Source organism: Bemisia tabaci, chromosome 8 (assembly GCF_918797505.1).
Source record: "Bemisia tabaci chromosome 8, PGI_BMITA_v3".
Lineage (NCBI taxonomy): Eukaryota > Metazoa > Arthropoda > Insecta > Hemiptera > Aleyrodidae > Bemisia > Bemisia tabaci.
In genome coordinates, this window is record NC_092800.1 from 13,790,660 (window position 1) to 13,816,739 (window position 26,080).

The 26,080-nt window shown below is 38.6% G+C and overlaps 2 protein-coding genes across 31 annotated transcripts in view; both read right to left on the reverse strand.

Moving 5' to 3' along the window:
• Positions 1-26,080, reverse strand: part of LOC109033903 (plasma membrane calcium-transporting ATPase 3) — a 469,278-nt gene that overhangs the window by 245,684 nt on the left and 197,514 nt on the right. The window lies entirely within an intron of this gene.
• Positions 1-26,080, reverse strand: part of LOC140223753 (plasma membrane calcium-transporting ATPase 3-like) — a 310,994-nt gene that overhangs the window by 44,072 nt on the left and 240,842 nt on the right. For 13 of the 19 annotated variants that reach the window (XR_011900358.1, XR_011900359.1, XM_072303319.1 and 10 more), the window contains 8 exons: positions 15,793-15,972; positions 14,622-14,813; positions 13,563-13,574; positions 7,809-8,032; positions 6,578-6,848; positions 3,507-3,545; positions 851-1,024; positions 97-299 (listed from right to left, as the gene is read on the reverse strand). Coding sequence is in view for 17 of the 19 variants with exons in the window: in XM_072303319.1 (XP_072159420.1) it covers positions 97-299; positions 851-1,024; positions 3,507-3,545; positions 6,578-6,848; positions 7,809-8,032; positions 13,563-13,574; positions 14,622-14,813; positions 15,793-15,949 (1,272 nt within the window). In the remaining 2 variants the exon portion in view is untranslated. Of the gene's footprint in view, positions 1-96; positions 300-850; positions 1,025-3,506; positions 3,546-6,577; positions 6,849-7,808; positions 8,033-13,562; positions 13,575-14,621; positions 14,814-15,792; positions 15,973-17,013; positions 17,269-26,080 lie in introns of those variants that run through there. The other 6 variants (XM_072303325.1, XM_072303332.1, XM_072303326.1 and 3 more) reach the window with 4 other exon arrangements.

Sequence of the window (26,080 nt, forward strand, 5' to 3'; positions counted from 1 at the left end):
CTGATTAAACCCAATCTCTCCAAAATCAGCTTGGGAGAAGAAAACTGCTAAATAAATTCTAAAAAAATGCAGCTTAGATCTAAGATTAAAATTTACCTTGACGGAGTAAGCTAATGAAAGAGTGACGGCTAGAGGTAAACCTTCAGGCACAGCAACGACAAGGACTGTCACACCAATGATTAAATGCCGTACAAATTCATTTGCATAGATATTTTTCCAAGGCTTCTGTTCGATGACAAACGTTCTTACACAGAACTGAATGACTAAAATAACAACAGTGAACACAGCTATCGTTGAACCTGAAACAAAAATGAGAGCCCTTGGTTACTAGCGACTGTGTACAGATGGCTACAGAAAAAGAGTGCATTAAAACAAAAGTATCCGACTCTGAAAGATAGATTTCATAAATTCTTTTTCTTCCTTTAAAACCACTTATTTCGATCTTAGAACTTGAAACTGTCATGGTTCCAGTGAGGCTTAACCTTTTCGAGCATTGCTATGACGAAAAGATTGATGAAAGTCATGTATTCTATGTAATAATACTAATTAATTGATTTTCAATTTTCTTCAAATAAGGCCCATTTCAATGTTTGTGGTCAAAGTCAATAGGCATTCCACTAGAAACTGCGACTTATCTTCAAACTTCTTTGCCGTCATAACTACGATATGATATGATATGATATGATATGATATTTGTGGGCGCTTTTATCCGGAGATGTTATTGAATGCTCTTCTAGGGTCTGGTAAAAATCATTTAATTTTAAATTTTTTGAATTGTGGCTTGAGGTCGTTGGTTTTATGAATCGTCTCGATTAAGAATTGAGTGACAGAAAAAAAAAATTGCGCTTACCTGCATAACCAATTTGAATAGCTAGTTTGGTAAGTTTAGCTTGAAGAACGGATTTTTCTTTCTTCGTAGTTTCTTCTCCGCCGCCTCCACCACCGGAAGAAGGCTGGGTGTGATTTTCGGCAGCAGCGGGGATTGTAGCACCAATACGACTATTGCTGGTAATACCTTCATCATCTGGACAAAAAAGAGATGACCCATTTATAACTAGCTCTCGACAAAAGTGGCCGAGAGATGGATAGAAAAATCACTCTTGTGATGAAGAGAAAAAACTCACTAAAGCATTTCCATGGCTTGAGATGAAAATTTTAAATCCATGGCAACATTTCAAAATCTTTGATCATGCTTTATGCTTCATCTTTGTACCTACTTTAAGTAAATTAACCAAAAGTTTAAAAAAAAAAAAGAAAAAAAAAAACCTACAAATTAATTTCCTTCTGAAACAATGTAACACAAATTTGCAACATCAAAATCTGAGTTATACATTTCTTGACTTTTGCCATTGATATTCATTATTAGTCAAATTAATGGTTGGTCTCAGAAACTGACCAACTCAGTTCGCAATGTTTATGTTACATACGTATGAAGCATTCAGGATCAGGTCTAATCCAGAATTTGAACACCCTTTGAGTGATTCTAAAATTGGTGCCTACTTTGAGTACAGAGCCTCCACAATTTATTCACACTGACATAAGAAAAACTTTAAACATGACAACCTTGTTTTTAGGTGACCGTAAAACACAGCGTATGATGTCATCCACCATGGTTGTACAAACCATGGTTTCCTCCACCTTGAATTCATCATTGTGGTACACGCATTTGCACAGGCTGTTTCACTTAAAGTATGGATTAAAACAAAGTTGGAGGAAACCATGGTATGCATTTATGACATTATACACCGTTTTGTTCCAAGGGAGATATCTCCGTTAATATTTGATGTGGAAAATTGGAATTAGGACAGATCTTATCTTGTCCACCTATGATCTGAAATCACCAAAATAAGATTCTATGACCAGCTCAACTGGTCCATTGCTGGTATTTTCTTGTGCAAGGCGAACTGATGAACTGATTAGAAGTCTGTTCAGTGCCAAAACAATCAATATTAGATCATGAACGAAGAGTGCAATCATCTAAAGGATTATGCGAGGGGATTTCTATCCATGCTTCTACAGAGAGTTCCTCTTTGTGTTTTGTACAAAGTCTATACATAAAATCGAACATACTAAAAGGATACTTTGTCACATTTGATGGTCCATGTGGGTGCGAGCAACAGGTGGTTTTTGAACTTGAGGATATACAGTTATTGACTAAATGTGATGAGTAATTCTTGTCGCAGCAGATTTTTTCAAGAGGAGACAGAACAACAAGTTTCCATTTAAATTTGAAATAAAATCATTGAACATGTGAGGAAAGATCATACGAACTTTGGTTAATGACGATAATTGGCTCTATCAATTTGCCTGGCAGTTTTTATCCCCCTTGTTAGGATTTTTCCATTATGAGAATTAATTCTTATCTGAGATGATTGTTTCAACATTTTGACAAGCAATTTTATTTGTCAAGCCTTACGATAATGTAAGTACAACAAAGAGATCAGAGAATAAGATCCACACAAAAATTAATAGAAGAATAATGAAAAATTCAAAAAATAGAACTTGAGGATAAGATATACAAGGAAAGCCTTGATAAAAAAAAGAGATCAAAAGAACACAGATACATAACTGATTAAGTTAAAAAAATTAACGAATAAAAGTGAGGAAGAGAGGAAAAATATAAATTAATAAAAACTAGATAATGAAATGAAATGAAGGAATTGAAACGCCCAAACAAATGAAGCAGATAGTTAAACGTTGACGATCTTTGAACTTCCTACTGCCGACACAAAAATTGGAAGCTCAAAAAAATGAGGTAGTAGCAGTAAAACAAATTGACTCCTCAGTTAAAAAACGGAAATCACAGCAAATCAAGGAGCCATTCCCAAGTCAACTCATCAGAGGCGGATCCAGCCATTTGGCAACACTATAGTGCTTCCATTGAAACCTATGCTAAATAATCGATTTTGTCAGAGCACCTGGCCCCTTCAAGAATCGATAAATTTCCGTAAGTTTAAATGGAGAAAGGGCAAAGTTGCCAATTTACTGGATCCGCCGATACAACTCATAAACAAATAATGTTCAGTTAGTTCAAAAATCACATGAATTCAAATTTAGTTACAGCTATATTCCTTATCTGAAATTGATATTCTTCACATTAAACAAAACTGTTATTTTTTTTTTCTCTCTGTAACTTCAAATATCCCTCAGGGGATAATCCCACGCTTGCCGTCCCTAAATTCCCATCCACCTCAATCCCTAATCTAGCCAGCTAGCCAGCCCCAGGTGACCGTCATTCGAGACCATCAAACCCAGAACCTCCCTATCATAGAGCAAGCGCTACAATCACTACACCACAGGAAGCTGACAGTTTCCCATTTTAAAGTTGAGTATTAACATTTCTAACGCTTACAGTGTGTCGAAAGTAAAATTTTGCACTGTTCATTTTCAGACGTTGGCTATCAGTTGAAGAAATGATCAAGTAACCGAGAGAAAAAGAGAAAGCAACAAAAAAGAGTGTTAGACGGATAGAAGAGAGATTACGTAACGTTGAAATTGATAATCACCTGCTAGGCTCTTCTTCTTCTTGCCCTGTTTTTTGGCTTCTGGACATTGAGAGGAGCATGCAACAGGGAAATGTATTAGTCAACACATAAAAGTACCACACTTTGATGAAACCACTACGCCTTTTTGGGAGACTGGGTGAAAGTCGTTTGAAAACCGCAGAGATAATTTGAGACAGCGTAGGATATCAATGGCTAAACGAACAATACTGCCATCTAACGCAAAAACGCTGTAAATCCATTCCAGATTTTAAAATCCTTCAGACAAAATGCTGCATTACAAGGAAACCTGGCCACCTCCATGCTCCATATTCTCAATTCATCTTCCTAATGGTGTAACAAAGTCATTATGGAAGTACAAAGGATGGATATTCGCAGCCTTTCTTGCTGTGGAGCATTTTGTCTGAGAAAAATGTGCCGAAACTGAAATGGAGGGACGGCTTTTCTGCGTTGGACGGTAGAATACTGCTTAACTGACAATTTTGACAAAAGGGAGTTACCAAGTTTGATGCATTCTTTAGTATAAAATACACTGATGATTTTAATTGTTTTTCAATTCTGTAGGGGAGCGCTCCAATGACGCTATAATATATGAAAAAATTGCAAAACTAACCTTAAAATTGCGAAAATGGCGAAGTTTTCTCTTCGTTCAACAAAATCGTCAGGTTGCAGCTAGACGGTATTGTTTGTTAGCTAGTGGTATCTATTCATCACTCATGGGTGTGATTAAAAAATTACTATAAGTTATTCTTAGTGGATTTTGTCGTCTGAGAAACTTAAGTCAACTGACGACTTGTTTTGACTTGATTTCGGAAATTACGCAACCACAAGAAGATAATGTAAAATTCTTAACACAAGAATATAATACCAAATGGGTTAAGGAGATATCTCAAGGGTTTTCAAACATTTTTCCCCTGAACATTCAAGACATTAAAACAACGTTGAGGGGGTGCATAATTATCATTGCGGAAACAAGCTATCATCATAGTTTTGAGGAGCGTTAGTTATTAATGATGCTAATGAAATTGACTACAAGTTTCTGCAAACCGTATTCCAAACTCTTCATTATCTATAAACGGTTCATTCAGAACCAGACAGCTCTCAATTTTTTTGGGGAAGCTCTTTTATCAGATTTCACACATAAGTCCCATTGAATTTTGTGTTAATTATTAATCCTATCTACGATGATAGCTTATCTGTATCTATTAGTTTCGATTTTATGAAGAATATCTTTTTTAGGTTGACATTAAAATGTAAGATACAAAAAGTGTTGAAGACAATGGAGACACATTTTTTAGAACATAAATCTGGAAAGGAAAGAAAAAAAAAAGAACATTTTCTCCGTTTTTCAGTGGGTAGGGTGTCAAATGATTCAAATGGATGATCCTGTTATCGGAACTTTTAAAAAAAATTATTTTGATTTCCAATTTAATTGTACATGTCCTTTTTCCCAGCACTTCTTGTTCCTTTTCAGACTGATTCATCTTGGATCATCGGACACCATAATTTATGAAATGACCGATAAATTTTCTGTTTAATGCTTGTGAAAAAATAAAATTAACTTTCTTCAGTTATTTGTTGTAGCATATACATCATTTATACAATCCACTCTGAAGTTTTCCTCCCATTGGCTATGGTACGAAGAGAGGGAAATGGAAGGAGGCAGGGGCTATAGAATTCTGTTCCTCATTGGTACAAATATAGATCCGTCAAAACGCTGATGGATGAAAAGACCTTCCATTGAGGTTATAATAATTAAGGCATTTCAATGACATGGACTATCACCCGTTAAGCCTATGTTATTGAAAAATAGTAAAGTCAGTGACATAATCAGGGATTTTCTGAAGGGAGGAGATATAGACCTCCCCAATTTTCCTCTTGACTATGTTCTGAGGTTTAAGTAAAATTTAACACTTCTTCTCTCTGACGATTTCCGAATTCAAGGTTTGCTGCTGGAAAGATGGATATATCCTAATAATAAAAAAAAAAAATCTTCCTTGATTGAAAGCTTGGATGAAACTTCAAATAAATTTCAAAAATTATCAAAAATTTAAAAATAGTCTCAGTTCTGGCAAAAATACAAAAATCTTATGGATAGATGCATGTGTTTCACTTTTCAAGAGTTGCAAAAAATGTGCAGCAAGTTCAAATCGGCGAGCTTTATTTTAAGATTTCTGTAAGTAGGCCAAGGTTAGAGGAAATTCACTTCGGTGACAAAAAAAATAATGACCTCAGTCAGTGCAGGATTCAAGCAAGATGTCATAGTTCACTATGAATCAAATACAGGGGTCCATGCTGTACAATCACGTTCAAAGTCAGTTGCCAAATTGAGTGGTTAATTAAACCACTTGAAACTAACCTCAAAATTAAGTTAGAGTAATCGAGAGTACGTAAAAACCGATTTGAATGGACCAATAGACAAGGTACGAATTGAATCATTTTGATATATGTTTCCTTTACAAAATTTCACCTAAAATACGATTTGCTCAACTAAAATAACTTATATTGACTTCAAACTGAGATAATGGCATTTTCATTCAGCACTGGTTACAAGAAATTTGGATTTCCCACTCACAACAAAAACATGAGTATACCTGAATTAAACCCACATTGTAACTGATTGGGTAGGCTTCTCAACCGAGAGCAATGTTCCATCCCCACCCTGTGTTCTTACTTACAGTAATTTTTGATGAGCAAATCGTGTTTTTTGTCAAATTTTAATGAGAAATCAAAAATCATATTTCTAAACTTGGCACCTTTTCTTTTGGTCCATGATTAACAATTAAAAAGAATTGAGCACAGTTCGATTATTTGGTGACACTTGCAACTGACCTTTTTTAGATGAAGTGAAACCTACTATATTTCCCATATTTTGATTTAAGCTGGGATTTCTTTGACCACACAATCTGGCAGCAATGTTTGAAAACTATGATCAACTCTAATTTCCGATCGAGAGTGACAGAGGTATTATCATGCTGCTCGGGGGGTGAACACAGTCTCTATAGGTCCAGGGGTAAACAAATGATACCTACTCAATTCGATAGCGTTATATTTGACACGGCGAGAGCTCTTACCTTTCCGTTTCTGCTTGATTTCTTGCTCTTGTTGATCGGCAGCAGCACCAAGGAGCGTGAAGATGATACCCGCTTGTGAGTTGACACCGACGGCAGTCACGAGCATTTTCCCACTCCCTTCCATCACATGCGTCCCGGACAGCACCATTGGGTCAAACGACTCCCCTTTCTTCACATGATCTGACTCTCCGGTCAGCGAAGATTCGTCTACTTTGAGGTCATTGCTTTGAATCAATACTCCGTCAGCAGGAAGCAAGTCACCATACTTGATCTGAAAGAATTAAAAATAATTCATAACTCCAGAGTGGGTGATTTTATTGAAATTTCAAATAATGAGTGTTTTTTCTGAGGAGGTCTGTTCCACACAAAAGATTTCAAGGGTAAAGTTTCGGGAAATTCTTATTGAGGACATCAGAGAAGTCTAAGATCCACTTCTTGAAGCAAAACGTGAATGGTCTGTACTGCATTATTTCAAATTATCCGTGATCATACGGAGTTTTTCCTTTTTCCTCTTTGTTTTTCTCAGAGAGTATAGAAGGTTAGAGGCCCGACTCAATGATAGAAAACTGAAACAGAAGTTGAAGAAGTTGCGTACGTTGACACGAGAGCGCGCTAGTACCTTCAGCTTGCTCATTGGTCAGTGATGACTCCAACTACTGCAAATCTATTGTTAACGAGTTGCAGATGCTAACGCACTCTCGCGTCGACGTACGCAACTTCTTGCTTTTACGGCAAACTTGTGTTTCAGGTTTTCCCTATCCAGTCGGGCCTTTAACCTTCCATACTCTCTGGTTTTTCTTCATTTGCAAGGGGAGACATGGCAAACCTATCCTAATTGAAGGAGCAGCCCTGCAAGCTGTTCTAAACCTTGTTATTTCAATCGTATTTCAGCATTAGCTTTCCCCAAGCACTTTTTCCGAATAGTTTAGAGGTCTCACTTTTTACTTTTAAATGCTTAGAACAATTGAAATCCGTGTGAAAAATATTGATAACAGCTTGCTTGATGTTCGTTTGCTGACCACCCAAATTGTGAGTTACAGAAAATGATTAAGACTGTTGTGACATGCTCAACATAATTTTAAGGCGATTTTACTACTGTATAGTGTAAGCTGGCAATGTTGTAATGAAGTCTTAAACTTGAACTGCTATCCTGAATATTGGACGAAAGTGTATCTTAAATATGTGGGAAAGTCAGTCGGTAAAGCCTGAATGGAAGGGTGGAGTTTCTTACCTGACAGATATCACCAACAACTATATCACCAACAGAAATTTGTTTTAATTCACCCTGCCGTATTACAGCAAACTTGTGTTCGCCTTCTATCCTGTTTTGAAGGCCACGGAACTGGCGTTCTTTCGTATAATCATTGAATGCTGTGACTATAACAACTACTATTACAGATATTAGAATGGCTAAGCCTTCAATCCAACCATGCTTGGCTTCATCTTCATCAATGACTAGAAACAAAACAAATAAACAAACATCAAATTAGAATCCCGCAAACTTCTATTTTTCTAATCAGTGACCTGGAATTAGAATCAGAAGACTTGCCACCTTAGAACTGCACATACTACTATTTATATCTTAAATGATCTAGTCGAAATAGTTCATCTGCATTTTGCTTCCTCCACATACACATGGAAGTTCCATCGATAGGGTTTGCTTCAGTGTTCCTTAGCGGATTCTCTGTCAATTCATGATGCAAGGATGAAAAAAAAATTCTGCTACTTAATAGTTGATGGTTAAATTATTTCTGATACACTTCTAATTCACTAACTAATCTTTGCTTCTCAATTGTAGACACAAGACTAGTCTTTAAAACTTAAATTACTTTACATATAACTTTACTCCTTGCTATGCACACCCATCAACTGAAGAAAGACCCTCCTCACATTACATCTAGCAGCATACATTCTGATTGCAAGAAGCAAGAAGCCTTTTGGTGATTTTATCAACACCTGAGTTGATGAAAGGGATACCGGCTAAAACTTTGTCTTTCTGTCTCACTATCTTCAAGTTAAATTCCAGCAACAATAAATGAAATGGAAACTTAGTATCATAAGCACAGCTACAGATTAAGAACTAGGTTCTATGAAAGCTCATGTAATCCATGTCACAATGTCAACGCTATTAAGATTGGGCAGTGAGTACCATAGATATTTTGACGAAATACACTTGCAATCTGAAGGTAGCAGTAACTAACTCTACCTCAGAAACACAAACCCATTGAGAATAAACAGAGTAGACAATTAGACACATGTAGGATTTCAGGTAATCTGCTAAATTAACAAAAGGAAACACATTCTGTAGGTACCACCATCAAAAAACAACTAACAAGGACCGATCTCATTCGTATTGGAAGGAGAGGTACACTTTTGTGCATTCATGGCTAACTTCGTCATGCACAATCCTATTTATTAAAATAATTCAGAAATTATTTACATTGATTAAGTGAATTATTCAATCGCACAGAATTGGCTTCCCCTAAACCCCCCGAAAGTATACCAACTTTGATTCAGTATTCAATTTTTTCTCATGCAAACATCTAGTGACAAAATTAGAGAAAGTTTACGGCTGATTGTCACATAATATTACATCATATATTGAATTTTTCACATGATTTCTTCTAGAGCAGCTCAGGGGAAATGCAGGACAAGATATTTTGTAGACATTTTTTCATCTTCAGAGCGGTGTAACTAAATAAATTGATAAGTGGAAATCCAAAACTTTTCTCAACTTTTTTTTCATCGATAGGGCAATTGGTTTAAGTCTGTCAAGACATTAATTAGTGTAAACTATCATCGACACCGCAAACTGAGAATCTTTTTGGCTAGTTTCACAAACAAAATAAAGGTTTCCTTGTTCAAGAATGTTAACGCACGACATGAAACTGAAACACAAAACAAGTTGTGGTGCTTAATTCATTGCAACAGAGAGAACACTTTACTGAATTGCCCTCTTTTTGTCAAAATAAAAAAATACATCGATGAAAACACTGATCGATATGGTAGGTAGAAGTATGAGGAAGATCTTTAAGATAGGAGGTACAACTAGAAATTGAAATATGTACCACAAGAACTTCAAAGGGAACAAATTACTAAAGTAACCATGCAGACAGCCTGATCTCAATATAGAATAGAATAGATTGTGTAATTAAAAAAATTAAAAAAACACCACCTCACAGATGTGGAATGTGTGGAGGAAACAATCGATTGAGAAAAAATGTGAGCACGCAGACGCATGGGCAGTAAATTCTAATTTTTTGCTGGATTCACGTTTTATAAGAAAAGAAACCTTTTATTTCGTGGCGTAAAATGGTTCTACAGGCTTCATTTCAGTGTTCTGTTGCCTCCTAAATTTAATTGATAATTTCTAAATTTGAATTTTTTTTTGCAATTCAACAGACTGCAAAATATTTAATATACTGCGAAATGATAAATTGTGATGTGAAAAAATATGTTCATATTGGTAAGTTAGAGTGTAAAGACCGTAACAACTTTTTTGCCAATTGAACATGTTACCGAGTGACCTACTTGGCAACAATGATGATTAGATTTCCAAAAAGACGGACAAATCGTCTTTCATAAAGCCCATCTATTAGGCAAGTTGAAAGTGCAAATAACTATTTTTCCTTACATGTCAATGGCGATTCTATCTCTGAGATACAAAAATGATTTAGAGCCAGATTTCAGCAAAATGATCATTACAAAAATCGAAAGATATATAATTTCCTCACAATGCGACGAATAAGAGACAAGAAGACGAAGAGATATACGGAGTATTTTACGGGAGAAACTACTGAGCACATGATGAGAAGAATACAAAGTGGGTCAGAAAATTAAAGACAGTGATAAGATTAGTTTAAGAAGAGCATATGCCAGAGAGGAAGGACTATTGCATAGATATGACAGACAAACACTTGGGAGGGTTATTCTGTTGTTGTAAGGCGTTCCGTAAGAGTGGTGACTTTGTAAATGGCGGGAAGTAACTAAAAGTTGTGGTGCAAAGTGCCGACTCAATTTACTTCCTTAAAATTTACTGCTTGGCTAGTAAACGATCTTTCATCTTTAAAAAACTAAATTAACTTTTGTGATTTCCTGAAAATTCATTGCTTGTTGAGTTTGGCACTTATCAAAACTGTTTGCTCAATTTCACACTGGATTGATGTTCAAGAGGAATGTTGATGGCCTGCGTGCAAAACCACGGATCTACATTGCGGTGTTTCAAAATTTTCGCTCCTATTTTAATGTTTCAAAAGGAAACAAGCCAACTTTACAGCTTGAAATTCATACAGAATAATATACTAACAGCAAAAAAAATAGAGGAATCCTCCAAGAAATCATGTTAATTAGTTTTCCAAAGAAAAAATAAAGTATGACAGGAAACTTGCGATGTCAATAACGGAGAAACGTGCTTTTGCACCTTAGCCATCCATGCGCTTTCTTTTTTCTCTAAATTGCAGCATTCAACACCAATAAAGACTTGATTAAAATCTGAAAGCCCTTGACTCTTTCATAAGTAACCAAAAACCCTTTGATTGAGCTGTTCACGCTGAACAAAGGACATACATCGCCATTTAAAAATTTTCCCTAGTGGACAGAAGACCATCAATTGAGTGTCTACACTATTACTTATTGTTTGACAAAAGGAAGTGAACAGAGAGCATGCATGAGCTCGCTAAAATTATAGGACACGTAGTATACAATCTGACATGATGTGTTCATATTATACCTGCACCAAGTCCTGCACAAGAGCAAAAGGAAATAAACAACAAAAAAAACTTTAATCATAGAGCCGACGCAAGGCATAAAGATTGGAAAACATCTTCGAAGTTCAAATTTTAAGCATTACGCAAACTTACTACAACTGCAGCTCGTCAAATATACCAAACAAGAGATTAAAACTAAGGTGGAATGGAAGCATTGAACGTAGTATAATACTGCAAAATGTTTGCTTTAAAAAAAGGCATCCAAGAAATGGACTGTGGTAAAAAGCGAGGAGTAAGCTCTCTGCAAATTTTGATCATCTCATAATAAATCAGGGTTGCCACAGAACTAAGGAACTTTTCTGACACATGTTGGTAAAATTCACTGACAATTGAGGATACCCCAGACAGTTAGTGGACATAATTTGAAATATTTTTCAGGCACAATTTGTTCTTCGAAACATCAAACCCATTCTAGAAAGCAAATATAGATAACAGAACGATTTTTTCCTGACACTTCGGTCATTTCCTTTGACATTTCTAGGTTTTCCCTAAAGTTTTAAAAATCTGTGACATTTCCCAGCTTCCTTAATTCTCTGACTGGGGCAACCCTGTAATAATACATAATTTTAAAAAAATTTGAAGAGGATCACGCAAAAGCATAATGCTACTTTCAATTGAAAAAAAAACTACATTCATTTCCTCAGCAATTTTTTTTTTATGTTCTTTGTTTTTTCTCCCCTTCTATAAATAAATGTGATCGCCCCTGGAAAAAGGAACTGTAGACGATGGAAGCAACTTCATCGGTAGAGATACAAGTATTTTTCTCAAGTTGGGCTGAGACGTTTGAAATTGAGTTTGTGGAGGAAAACTCTTTCGTATCCCAAAAAATCAGATATAGCGGTTTTAGCTCATTTTTGTACCAATAGAGGATGTTGCATTTTTATTCACTAGTTTCTTGATAGTGCTAATCATGAGGGATTACAACCTGGCACAGCTTCTTCTGGAAACTGCGTTTTCGTAGCCACAAACTTCAATCACTTTTTAGGGTTAAGCATTTAATGAACAGCCGGTGTGGTCTTTTTTCCCAGAGACGAGCAGAAACGCATATGAATACAGGTACTCCAAAGCTATGAAGCATGTGACCCATTGACTTAGACAGCTGATTATGAGCTGGACTTGCTCACACTGCGCTAAACTAGAACTCATGCGCTTTCGAGGTATCTCATTCCGCAACTTAGCAATGCTTTTTTGGTATTTTTTACATGATATTAATGATAAGAGCAATGTGACCAATTGAGCTCTGTCGAACGGAGAAAAATAGGTTTAAAGTTTTGCTCCTGCATAAGACTCAATGTAAAAGATGAACTTCAAGTTCAATTTCTTGAACAAAAATTTCTTGCAAAATTTGCTCCACAAAAACTTCGAATTTTTGGCGATAGATAGTAGAGCAGTGGTTGAGTTCAAAACCACTCATAACTCAATTTTTTCCAAAATGTGGGTTGGTTCCTTTCTGCTTAACTCGGTCCAATTAAAAACCTTACAATGGTTAGGTTAAGATTGTTTTCTTTCTCAGAATGTATTATCCATGCTAAAAATTCTAATTTCCAGCTGTATATGATGAGTTTCGTGTGTGTTCGCGGAGAGATTAATTGGAAATTTTTGGCACTCTCTTACAAAAGTATTAAACAAGGCAATGGGTTACATACGTTCCACTGAACTGATTCACTTAAAATACGAAATTAGATCTAGAGCCTATAAAATACATAATAAAAAGCAACAAATCAATTGAATAGAACTTCAAAAAGGTAAAAAATGTTCAATTAAAGATACTGCACAAGGTAAATTGTACCTCAGCGGGGAAAAAAATTAGGGTGACTAAGAATAAATACTGGATAAAAATAAATAAACAAACAAAAAATAACAAGATTGGTTCAAAACTATAAATACTTAGAAAACCATCACCTGTGGAGATAACACAGACAGTTCAAAACGCAGGAAATCAGAGTAAAAAAAGAGAAAATAAATAGGAAAAAACAAACTTGGGTGAGCAAAGTAAGGGACAAGTCCGCCACCGTTAAGAATAGGCGATATCAAAATGGCAAGGGGGATAATTTACAGAAGAACAAATGGACCGTGGAAATAATAACATACTCAAAGGGATAAACAAAAAGAAAGATCCACCACCTCTCAGATTTGGGCTATCCACAATAGAAACAGGAGGCCAAAGAAAAAAAAGAGAGGGAAGGATCATGCTAAAATATTTATAAAATTTTTAATACCTGGTCCAACAGCTGTTCGTCGCATGAATGAACAAAAAAAAAGAGGAAAAAACACAAAATCAGAATGAATCGAAGTAAATTGCAGGTTTAAATCAGTGATTGATAATTACTTAGAAATCTTAGCAAATAGTAACAAATCTATTAAGAAAAATCGTTGAGATACTTCCTTTTAAAATAGAATCATAAGCTATTTAAGCATAACAAACTGTGCTTTCTCACTTTGTGATCACACTAGTAACATTAGCCGGAGTCTCCTCTTCAGAATCACATAGTCCTGAGCTCATCTCAATCTCCACCCCCATCCTAATTTTTATTAGTTCTTCAAAGAAATATAGATGTTCTCTCAAAATTTGCGTCAACAGAACGACGGAATTAGGTAGCCACAGGACCGTCTTTCAATGATTGTAGTTTATATAATAGAAAGAAATAAAGATTTGTTCTTTCATTAAATCTTTGCGTCTAAGGTTGACAAGATATTGTCCTCTGAAAACCGTTGTGAATTTTGTCGTCAATTAAGTTTTCCATACGCTAGGCATCCATTGATAATGGACTGAAAAACTTGGCGTTTGAGCAGAATGTGACATTTTTGGCTGATCTAAAGGCTGCAACCATTAAACAGAAAGCTACATACTGTGTCTTAAGTTACAGTTCATGAGACTGACAGTAATGCCAGAGATGGATCCAACAATTTGACAACACTGGCTTTCCGCCATCTAAACCTATGTTAAATAGTCGGTTCTTGATGGAGAACTTGGCCCCTTCAAAAATTGATACATATCCATAGGTTCAAATGGAGGAACACAGTGTTGCCAATTTGCTGAAAAATTGCAGTAATGCGAAATATGAGACAAGGAAAAATAGAATTAATTTTCTGAGCGCTTGAAGCAGAAATGATCATGGACAGATCTGGTAGCCAGAAAACCAAATACCACTGTGTAAATAAATGATGATATCATAACAATGGTCACCTTCTGTCACTTTCTGAGACCTGTACATCCACCATTTCTAATTTAATGCTCTTAAGAGAAAAATTGAGAGTGAATCAGAAATAAAACTCACCTTCTTCATCGGCAGGTTTGTAAAAAGCTAATAATAAGGAAACAATAGCTGCTATTTCTAAAATTATTAAAGTTACATCTTGCAACGCTTCATATACAAGTTGCCAAAATGTTTTAGGAGGCTTAGGAGGAATTGTATTTGAACCGAAGGTTTCTGTTCTATGTTTGAGGTCAGCTGCTGACCCGCTAAGACCTGAAAAAGGAAAAAGAAACAATTAATTTACCAAATAAATTTTGATTCTTGGAAGCCTAGTTACGAGATTACAAAAACCTAAACTCAAGCATGGCCTCATTTTCTTAAAGGAGTTGAACAATAAATAATAGGGCATTCATGATTTTTAGAAGAAGCCAGCAGACATTATTATATGGTAAAGTGAGCGTATCCTCTTGTTGGTGGTCAAAAAAAATTAGAAACTATTCCAAGAATTTTAGAATTTGGTGGATAGGTTCTTTTTTCATCAATAAAATGTTTTTCCAAGAAGTCTTCCAGGAAGAACTACAGCCCCTGCCCCCCCCCCCCAAATTTTAAAAAAAATAATCAGTTTTCCTACCCTGTTGATATCACTTTCAGTGACCAGAAAACCAACTTCACACGATAAAAGATCCAAGAACCACTGAAATCCCTATTTGATTTGACATTTAGATATTTAAGAGGCTGTGAAAGAGTTTCGCACTAAAAATTCTGAGGGGGAGGGGTGGTTGCCATTTTACATGAGTTTTAGCACATAGATGTCCCTGAATTAAGTAGATCATGAAAATTCAACTTGAAGGGTACCCGGATAAATTGATACGGAATGAGTAGCCAAGTATTTGTCTTTTGCTCTTCCTGAAATGATTTTGTCGACTGAATCAGGCAATGTTAAAACTGAATGTGTCCATTGTTAGATGAGTCCTAGAACACAGGCATTCATTGCGGCATTCTCATGGAGCTTAAAGCTCATCAGAAAATGGACTCATTGGTTTTCACATCCACGAATTCAACTGTTACATGGAAATTCGTAGATATTCAATGCAGACTGTAAAGCAAAAATCTGTTTTCTTGTCCAGCTTCTGGGACTTGCCAAAAAGAAAAAAGGGTTTCTTCTGGTCTCTTAAGACCTGGGGATACCTTGTAAGAGATAGCTGCGATAAAGCAGTATTACAGGACCGTTCAGTCTAAAAATGAGTCTTACCATCTGTGGGTGAGGTATAAAGCTTTTTACAAACTTCTTGAACTCCTCCATATTCTTTGACTTTATTCACCCCTTCGGCTCCGCGAAGCTCCATGAGCTCGCGCAGTTGCTTGAGTGAGATTCCATACTGTGCCGGCCGCCCGTCTATAGTCGCCATCAGACCCACTCAACTTTTTTCACCTGAAACAAAACACAAACAGAATTAGTTTACAACTAGAAAATAACTTGTACGATTTAGATACAAGGTTGTGGTGCATTGGCAATGAATAATAATAGGCGCAGAATAATTTCACTGTAAAATAAATTGTTAAATCCTAAAGAGACTTTATAATGATACTTAACACTTACCAACAAAAATTCGAAGAAAAAAAAACTCTTCAATTTGAAAAACCTTTTTAAAAAATGGCAAAAAATTATGAAAGTTATCAGGAGTCAACAGCTCTTGATGCAAATTCTGCGTCAAAATAGATACAAATTTACCATATGAAATGAGAAGGGACAGGGGTATGACAAACTTTTCAATGGTTCTTCTTTTAAGTAAAAGGGTACTTGACAGTGTTCGCGGACCTAAAGTCAGCAAGACTGACAAGTGAAACATCGTCGGCGAACGGATAATTCATTCAACTGATGTCACATGGGCCTTATTTTGAACAGGCTCACTGATGAGGTAACAGTCCATGCTGCCAATTATTCATTATCCTTAGGTACGTTGCAGAAACATTACCCTAACTGATAACATATAAAAAACAAGTCTACAAAACAATTTGATCCTTTCATTAAATTATGTATAGATGAGGCACATATTTTCTAGTAGCTACTGCAATGACTGCAATTGGGAGTCAAAAACGCCCGATACAACATGAAATGTGACAATAATCATCCACCTTCACAGAAGTTACGACAATTTAAAGCTCAGTGTAAAATCTCCAAGGCTTTGGAGTAAACTTTTGGAACTGAAGAAAGGAAAAGGTTGATCTGCGGAAGTTTGATGAAATGATGCTGAAATGGGTAAACTGAAAACTTATGTAGATTGAAACACACAACCATGGGAAGAACAGGTTCAACAAGTTGTGTTTTGGCAAGTTATGTGTTTACAGTGATAACCATCACAAGAGCACATGATTTTCATTTGAAGGAAGGCAGATGGTCTTCGAATCGCCTTAGGTACGTGGCCCCAGGTGGAATGACATGAATTGGGATTGAATGAAAGTTGTGACTTACTTTTAGCGACTGAACGAAAGCTATGATTGGACTCTTAACCTATAAGTGGAAAAGACGCCTACCAGAATTAACATACTCCAACACTATACAACGAATTAATTCGAAGTCACTGTTGAGCGGGATACTGAAACAGGGACCAGGGATAGAGGGGTAGAAGAATAAGTCCGAAAAAACAGTGATAATAAACGTAAAATCAAGATTTCATCAACCACGGTCACACTGAGGCAAGACATCACACAACATCAAAATGCCGAATCTGCTGAAACCCAATCACATTTCACAACGACTTCCCCTCCCCCTCACCATGTCCACCATTCCGCGGACACCCTTCGCCCCCGCCAATCCGCCTCCTCACATTCGGTCCTGATTTCAAGTTCCTTGTCGGACCGGCAAAATCTAGTAAACAAACACTTGAAGTGGCGCGAAGTTCGAAAACACGTGGGACTCTGTACTGTAGTATCGTGAGAGACCCAAGACCCGCATTGATAAGTGGTTTGATGATTCCCATTCATGATTTCTGCGGTCGATGATAGAGATGTATTGACAAGTTTTGTCCTCTCGGGGTTGAGATGCGGAACCTTGCGGGGGGGGGGGGGGGGTGTGCTACTGAGTTGAACAACTTTTATTTAGTCCGTGGTTAAACCCAGTTTTCTCTCCTTTCCTTGCCAATCATAAATGATTTTCACCACATATGAACCTCCTTAAAGTTCCATAGAACCCTGATATTCTATTTAACCGGTGGAAGTACATGCAAAAATGACGTCCTCATCTGCCTTTGAAATATGAACGATTGAAAACGCAGAAAAGGGTCTTTATAGATAGAGGGAAATTCGCCAGTTGCTCTTGCTGGAAAGTCAGAACATTTTTTGAAAAAAGAGAAAAAATTCAAGTTGCGTTTCACCCTGAGAACCATTTTTCTGCAAGAAAACATTTGAGAAAATTTTGGGCGTTAGGGCGTTTTCGCATTGAATTAATCAATTAATATACGATTTCACATTTATGGAAGGAGGATATACTTTGCGGGTCTAAGCTGCATTTTTGAATTTTTGCCATTCACTGAATCTTGCTTCGAATGAGCGACAAACCTATGGCTCGCCTTCAATTTGAACAGGTATGCAACTATTCGAACGTGCAGGGGCTGTTTTTGCCGAACCGGTTGAATTGAGGGCGGACAACGCTGCGCACCGAGGAATGGGATTTCTACTCCCATTGAGCGAGAGAATAGTTTGCCTCCATTCAGCGATCGAGAAAAAATTTATCCTATACGTGTTAAAATAGTCGCATCGAAAGAGTCGGAAAATTTCGAATTCACGCGAGAATTTCAAATGAGAAATAGAGGCGGTACAAATTTAAGAGGTTTTGCTCTTCAATTCACAAGAAATAAACCTACGATTTTGACAAATTTTAAAGTGCCACCTGAAAAATTTGCAAAACTCGCAATTTTTTTTTGATATTTCGTATTTTTTGTCGGTCATATGAACCGAATATACGGTGTTCAATATCAGCCGTATTGTTCAGTTCATGCGACCGCACTCTCCGATCTGGGGGCTGTATCTTCGGCTCAAGCAACCGAGCATTCATACCGAACGGAACCAACGAAAGAGCTCGGTTGCATGAACCGAGGATACGGTTCCGAGAACCGAGAATACGGTTCCGAGAACCGAGAATGCGGTCGCGTGATCCGAACAATACGGCCGATATTAAACACCGTACATTCAGTTCATATGCCCGAACTTTTTTTCTCAGAATTTAGCATCAAAACAAGATTCCGGCTAAATTCTTGTACATCAGGTAAAAATAATAAGATCTGCCCCAGCAGCAACTTTTGACTTTCAATGTGAACCGAGGTCTCGTGCTTTGAAAAATACGATTTATGATGCATCTGCCACGGTAGTGACACCCTCGGTCTCTTTCACATCGCTCTCATCAGTTAATATGAATAACATGACATCATGACTTGTGCAACTGACCCTTTTTCTATCAAATATATCCAATGAAAGATTGTCGTTCAATGGAGATGTCGCATGTGTGAGGAATTTGCGATTTGCCTGATGATCCTTATGTAAAAGTTCGCGAGAAACACGATGGTGCCACTGGTTTTCTCTGAAATCAACTCCCAAGCTCAAAATAAGCTCTCAAGTTGAGACCAAAATGGAGGGAATATTCCACGCTATCCTGAGAGTTCACCTCTACATCAAGACAAACTCTCCATGCAAAGATAGGGAGCAAATACATTAGCAGTGATGCCGTGTTTTCAGTTTTGGAGTCCCCGAATAAAGTGGCAGCTCTGTCAATGTATTTGCTCCCTATCATTGCATGAAGAGATTGTCTTGATGTAGAGGTGGACTCTCAGGATAGCGTGGGATATACCCTCCATTTTGGCCTCAACTTGAGAGCTTTTTTTGAGCTTCGGAGTTGATTTCAGAGAAAACCAGTGGCACCATCGTGTTTCTCGCGAACTTTTACGTAAGAATCAACAACAGTCAAATCGCAAATTCCTCACACATGCAACATCTCCATTTTCTCCGAAACTTCATTTTCCACGTTCTATTCTCTTTCTCGGCACATTCAGCACAGCAAAGGCAAGGAAGAAGCCACTTGGAAGCGCTGACCACTCGCGATAAGTGGCCGGCAGCGCTCTCAATCTAAACATCCGAGTCAAACATTTAAATGTATGCCTACGGATCTTTTTGCGTATCCTCCTAATCCACTTGCCTCGTTTATTTACCCACAGATTCGATTAGAAGCCGCGTCGCTTGATGCTAGTCGCGTGCCTCCTCCGCGCAACCGACTCATCGGTCATCGTCATGACCATTGAAACGCCGAATTTTGTCGGCTCTTTCACTCGGAGACGCAACATCCATCGATGAGCATCCAGAGCTCCCCCCCTATATTTCAAAAGTGAATAGTTCCTCGTATGGAAAACCCGGATTGGGTACCACTGCCCGCAGACGCAGGCAGAGCCCCTTAATGGGCTATTTTCTTGTGCCCTCCTGGACTCCCCTTGATGAGATACCCTTCTGGCCCCTTCACGAAAAGTTCGAAGTTCCGCTCCTGCTTGCATGCGACGGAGGAACGAACCAGTCAGAGAAGGGCACACACATACGCGGCAATTTTCTACGTGTACACGAATTCTGGTTAGCGAGAACTTCATTCGATCAGAAGTTGCAATCCAAGAGACTCCTCACTCCACAAACCTTCGTCTCATTTATCATTTCAGTCTCGCTGCGGCCTGGATTTCAGCCGCACACAGCACACAGCTATCGCACGGATAGAAACGCGAAAAAGAGGGAAAGAGAAACGAAAAGGAAGGGAGAAACGGCATGGCATGGCGTCGGGCGGATATACCGTCGCGTAGTTGCCACCGTTTCCGGTGAACCGGGGCGTTTTCCGGCGACTCGGGGTCGTTTCCGGTCCGACCCGGCAGCAGCGCGCTCCCGCCGGAAGCGGAAACGGAGCGAAGCTTCGTCGCAGGAAAATGAAAACGATGATAGCCGTTGAGGAGTGGACGGAATACTGCCGTGCCCCAAGGAAAAACGTCCTACGAACATTCGACCGTTGCTAAATTTCTCTCGCTAAATGGACTGCGTTAAACAGATAAAGGAACCAAGCCACATTAGAGTCTCTTTATACTGAGAGTCAAGACAATGTGAATTCATTTCTGATTGGTTCAAATTTAGTGGTGGCGGCAAATTTAGGGGGCGGCAAATTTTGCAATTTTTTGAAATAAAGGTATAAAAAAAATCGGATTCAGAAAAAAATTACAAACGAGAAAAAGTGACAAAATCTCTCATTTCCTGAGAGTATAGTAATTTCTAATTTTGTCATCTTTCGGTGACACAAGAGACAGCACCTTTAATTAGTCGAGTTAAGAGAGAAACCAAACACGCGATTTGGCCTGGAACGGTGTAGCGCAGAGAGCAATGATGACGAGTTCTTGAGATGAACAGGAGAAACCCTCGGCGCGGCGGTCGGCATGTAACATATATCAGCGCCTACACGACTACGTGGATACTTCACGCATTGCGTCAAACACAGTGCGGTCAGCGTAAAACGCATAGCGCCTACTAGACTGCATGAATACTTCACGCATTGTGTCAAACACAGTGCGGTCAACAGCGGTCGTCGTGAAACGCAAAGCGCCTACAAGACTGCATGAATACTGCACGCATTGCATCAAACGCAGTGCGGTCAACAGCGGTCGGCGTGAAATGCAAAGCGCCCACAAGACTGTAGGAATACTTTACGAATTGCGCCAAACCCATTGCGGTCAGCGCGGCGCCGCGGCGGCGGAAGTTAAAATTATTAAATCCCATTTATGTTTGTTCTTTCATAATTTTTTCGTTCATTCCCTCAAATGGAAGACCTCGCCCACACAGAGATAGGTGTACGGAACTTAACTTTTGCGCAAAGTTCTGTGAACTTTTGCTGGTAGTGTTGACAGGGTTTTCGCAAATAATGTGTCCAACAAGAATGACCGCGTCTAATGCACCCCTCTCCCTTTGGCACGTTTACTTAATGGTTTTTATTGATGTTTCAAAACGAATGATAAGGGGGCGGCAAAATACAGGCGGCACATGGGCGGCAAGTTGGTAAATCCGGCCCTGGATTTCAATGTTGCTAAATTTCTCCTGGATATTGCACATTAACCCAGAGAATATTGGAAATTTCTGATCGAAAATTTCACCGATTTTCCTTCTGATCTCATGCCAGGAGCAGACAAATTTTGGACAAAAATTGCACAGGTACACTCTTGTAAAAAATTGGATTGTTTGAGTCAATGTTGCAACGTTGGAATGGAGTTACGTTCTTTCGAGGGGGACGCCACGAAATGGACTGCATTTTGCAATGAGGAACTTAAAAATTCTGGCTCATACATTAAAGCACCCATCTGCATAGGAAATCTGATAGCACATGCGTTGTTTCTAAATTGAACCAAAAACTGGGTACCTAAATGAGAAATGTAGTCCGAATGTCCTTGAGATTTCAAAATTCCACAGCTTTTCCCTGTCTTTCGAGGGATTTTGAGCGAATAATCCCTTTCCATTTTTCTGACTTTTGACAATTTTTTAAGGGGGGGGGGGGATGATTTCTCATAAAATTTCTACTCGCGAAAAATTTCCAGCGCAAAGTCTCTTGAAATTGAAAAGCTGCAATATGTTATGTAGCTGAAAGAAAAATTTCAAGAGTCCGCAGCAAAGTTCAACGACATCTGAACCAAGAGACGTCAGAGTTAGAGACAAATCGCAGACTTTCAATGGTTTTCCTGGATTTTTCAAGAACTAGTCTGCCGTGCTGAGGAAGAACGCCTTATGAGGATTCAGACGTTGCCAAATTTCCTTCGACGTATTACGAATTTTTGAATGAATTTGTAAACATTTTTCCTCTGATTTTTCAGAGAATTTTGTTCGTAATTTCATCTGAGACTTGTGAAAATGTTGAGAAGAATTATTCATAACTTTCTTCAAAAACAGATATTTTCTTGGAGGAAATTTGGCAACGCATGAAGGCTCATACGGCGTTCTTCCTTAGCACGGCAGAAGTATTCCTGTCAAGGAACGTTTCGAGTATTTTTCCCTGAAATTTCCAGATACATTATATTAAAACACGATCAAAATTATATAAAAAATTGATGACCCGGAAGTTCCCTGAAAATTCGTTTTTCATCGAAAGTAATTTGGCAAAGTCTGAGGGCTCGTCCGACGTTTTTCCTCAGCGCAGGAGAAAACGCAACGTTGACGTAACGAGTCCGAGTCTGAACCGCGGCTTAGCGGAGATAAGCGGAGGGTTGTCGCGGGGCGATGGTGGCGCGCGCGACGGGGACACGGGGAACCGCGGCGGTAATCCTGGGATCTCGGGGCAAGCCGCGGTGCGATCGGGGGGGGGGGGGGGGGGGCGGAATCAGAGCGAAAGACAGGTCACCTCGGATTTATGACCTAGATTTCCAGGATCATCCCGCCCGAAACTTTGAATGGTGACTTCGGGGAGTGTTTCTGATGCCGGCGGAGTCTAGGACCGATTGGAAATCGGTCAGTTGGACGACTTAATTCACGAGATTGAGGAAAAAAGAAGTGTGAGAGATAGGAAGGAAAGATAGGTAGAATAAAGAAAGAAAAAGGGAGAAAATGGAAACATACATGCGGGTGTACAAATGTAAGCATTAAGCTATGTTTGAAGGAATAAAACGGAAAAAGTACATACACTGGAAAAAAAAGCACATTGGGTCTAGAGTCGAGACTCTTGAAAACATCGACAAGAAAAAATACTCTTGATTCAATCAGATTTAAGTTTAAATCAAGAACCAACCCTCTTAATTTAAGCGGATTTCCTTTTGATTTAAGCTTAAATCTGATTGAATCAAGAGTATTTTTTCTTGTCAATGTTTTCAAGAGTCTGGACTCTAGATCCAATGTTTTTTTTTCCGGTGCATGGCACGAATTACTTTTGCGAGTGAACTCTGTTTGGAGGCGGGATTTTTGTTAGCTGGTAAAATATTTTTTCCTAAATTTAAGGCGATCCTTAGCGGGAGTTCAGAAACGTCGAGGTATCGAAAAAAAACTTGATCGAATAATTGCACTCTACTTTTTGGAAGAAAAAAACGAATCAATTACAGCCAGAGGCACATTGGAGCAGTATTCTCTTCAAGACCCTTAAAATTGTGCTGAAAATCGAATGGTTAAGTTTGACGTTCGACGAATACTCATAGCTTTGGTGCAGGTTTTCAGAAAAAGAGTTTCGAGGTTAACAACTGAAAAGTGATTCTAAAAAAAACTTTTCGGTGAAATCAGTATTTTAGCAAATATTTTGATATCTTGATGTTTGTTTACACACAGTAAAGATATACCTGAAATTTAAAATAAATGACCAATTCAACATGAGGCAACCCGTTTACACATGTATCGATTTTCGATTGTTTCACATGTGTTTAAACGAGCTCTCGAGGCGGCGAGGACCGCCATTGGTTTCGTTTAATTCTGAACCATCGTGCGACGTACTGCAAGTTGCATCTCACTCGTTTGGGAGGGGCAACAGAGCTGATTTCAGGACCGCGATGCATGAACAGCCGCGCCCGTCCGTTCGTCAAGGCAACGTCGCCAAACTGCTTAATAAAAGGCATATGAGGCCTTAGATGTAACAATGGCGGGTGTAAAAAATTATCTTTCCGAAACACGCCTAAAAAAACTGTTTTGGTCACACAAAAATCTAATATGTTCGGCTCTGACATAATGTGCAGATCTCAAAGATCACATCTCAAGTATTTTCTCAAAATTTTCTCGATGCCAAAACAGTTTTTTGAACTTGTTTCGAAGAGGTAATTTTCCACATCCGCCATTGTTTCATATAAGTCCTCATATTCTCCTTCTTTATCATTTTTTGCGAAACTTAGAGAAGTGGAAGTAGTTGAGACACGGTACCACCCTGAGGGGCACATTCTTCTTCTCACTCGTTTTTTGCGGAACTTAAAGAAGTTAGAAGTTGTTGAGACAGGGCACATAGAATGGATCACTAAAGCAAGAACAAATTTTGACTTGCGAATCCATTTTTCCCGAGGTAAATGACGCGTGGAGCACGATGCGCACATTAAAAACGCGGGAAAGTACCCTCGAGACTACGCAGTTCAAGAAGCGCAACTTTCCTCAAATTTAAAACGCCCTGGTCTCGCGCGGATCCGAATAATTTCATCCGGCACCAATCAGAAGCTAGCACGGGTTTCAACGACTCCCATCAAACGTCTTTCTACTCCATTAGTATGTTCTGCTCCATGTAGCAAGCAATAATTACACGTATAAATACGCTTTTTTTTTAAACAAAATTAGTGGAAAATGAGAAAAGACAGCGATTTGACTGTCGTGATACACCAGTGCTATCATTTTCCCGCCATTCTAGCGCGTTTGAAATTTCTTCGAGTCTTTGGACTTTTTTAAAGGTTTGGCCGGGATGTTTGCTAAAAAATGACGGAATAAATCACCACGTAATCTACGGACCTGGTCGTTTCAAAATACTACATAAAAAACACAAGGCCTAGTGACTCATTTGCTAGAAAGCAGGGGGCAAGATTTTAGACAAGCTTGATAAGTATCCATAAATTGAATAAATTGTCCGAAAAATGGTCGAATCACTATTGACAAGGGCGGGGTCTGCAATTGCCTCTCTGAACCCTCCCCTTTAAAGCCTCTGACGGTTTGCCCTAACCCTTGAAAACCACATTTTTTTACGAAAGCTGATTTTGGACGATTCAGCGTTTCTATCACACATATTTCTCAAGAAGTTATACTTACGAATGGATAGATTAGATATTCCAATAAATCTGCTATTTTCCATGCAATACGGCAACCCTGCTTCGAAGCCGGTCTCGGCCGAGTACGGGACCCGGAGAATTGGACGCCCCCCCCCCCCCCTCGGTCCCCCTCGTCAGCGCTCCCCGTAAACGATGACGTCAATGGAAGAGAATAGGATTCATAAGCTAAATAAACAATGTCGATTCAATTAAAGCCGGTTTCATTAACTAGAGTGACTTTTCATTTCATTTAACTCGCCGTCAATCACTGGTTCTCCTTCCCTCGCCGTGAAAAAAGGGAGAGGGATAAAAAAATCGAACGCATTTCGACGTCGGGTCTTACGTCCCGTCCGCACGCACGCACGTCGCGTGACGTCGTCGTCGCGGTCGGGGAACGTCCGAAGAGTAATTCAGCCGCCGAGAGCGGGGCAGAAGTTGTGGCATTTTAGCGATACGCTGTTCAGTGTTAAGAATGGGCAGTGCTAAAGTTTTGAAGAGTAGGATTCGATCGACATGAATCGGTCGAAAAATAGAAACGTGAATCGATCGAAAAATAAAAACGTGAATAGATAGACGTGGACCGATCCACACCGATTCGATCGACAAATTATTAGAAAACTGGTGTCGATTCGATCGACATGAATCGATCGAAAAATAAAAACGTGGATCGATCGACACCGATCCAATCGACAAAACTTGATCGATTCACAGGTTTCTCGATCGATTCACGGGTTTGTCTATCGATTCACGGGTTTGTCTATCGACCCACGCCACTCACGCCACAATCGA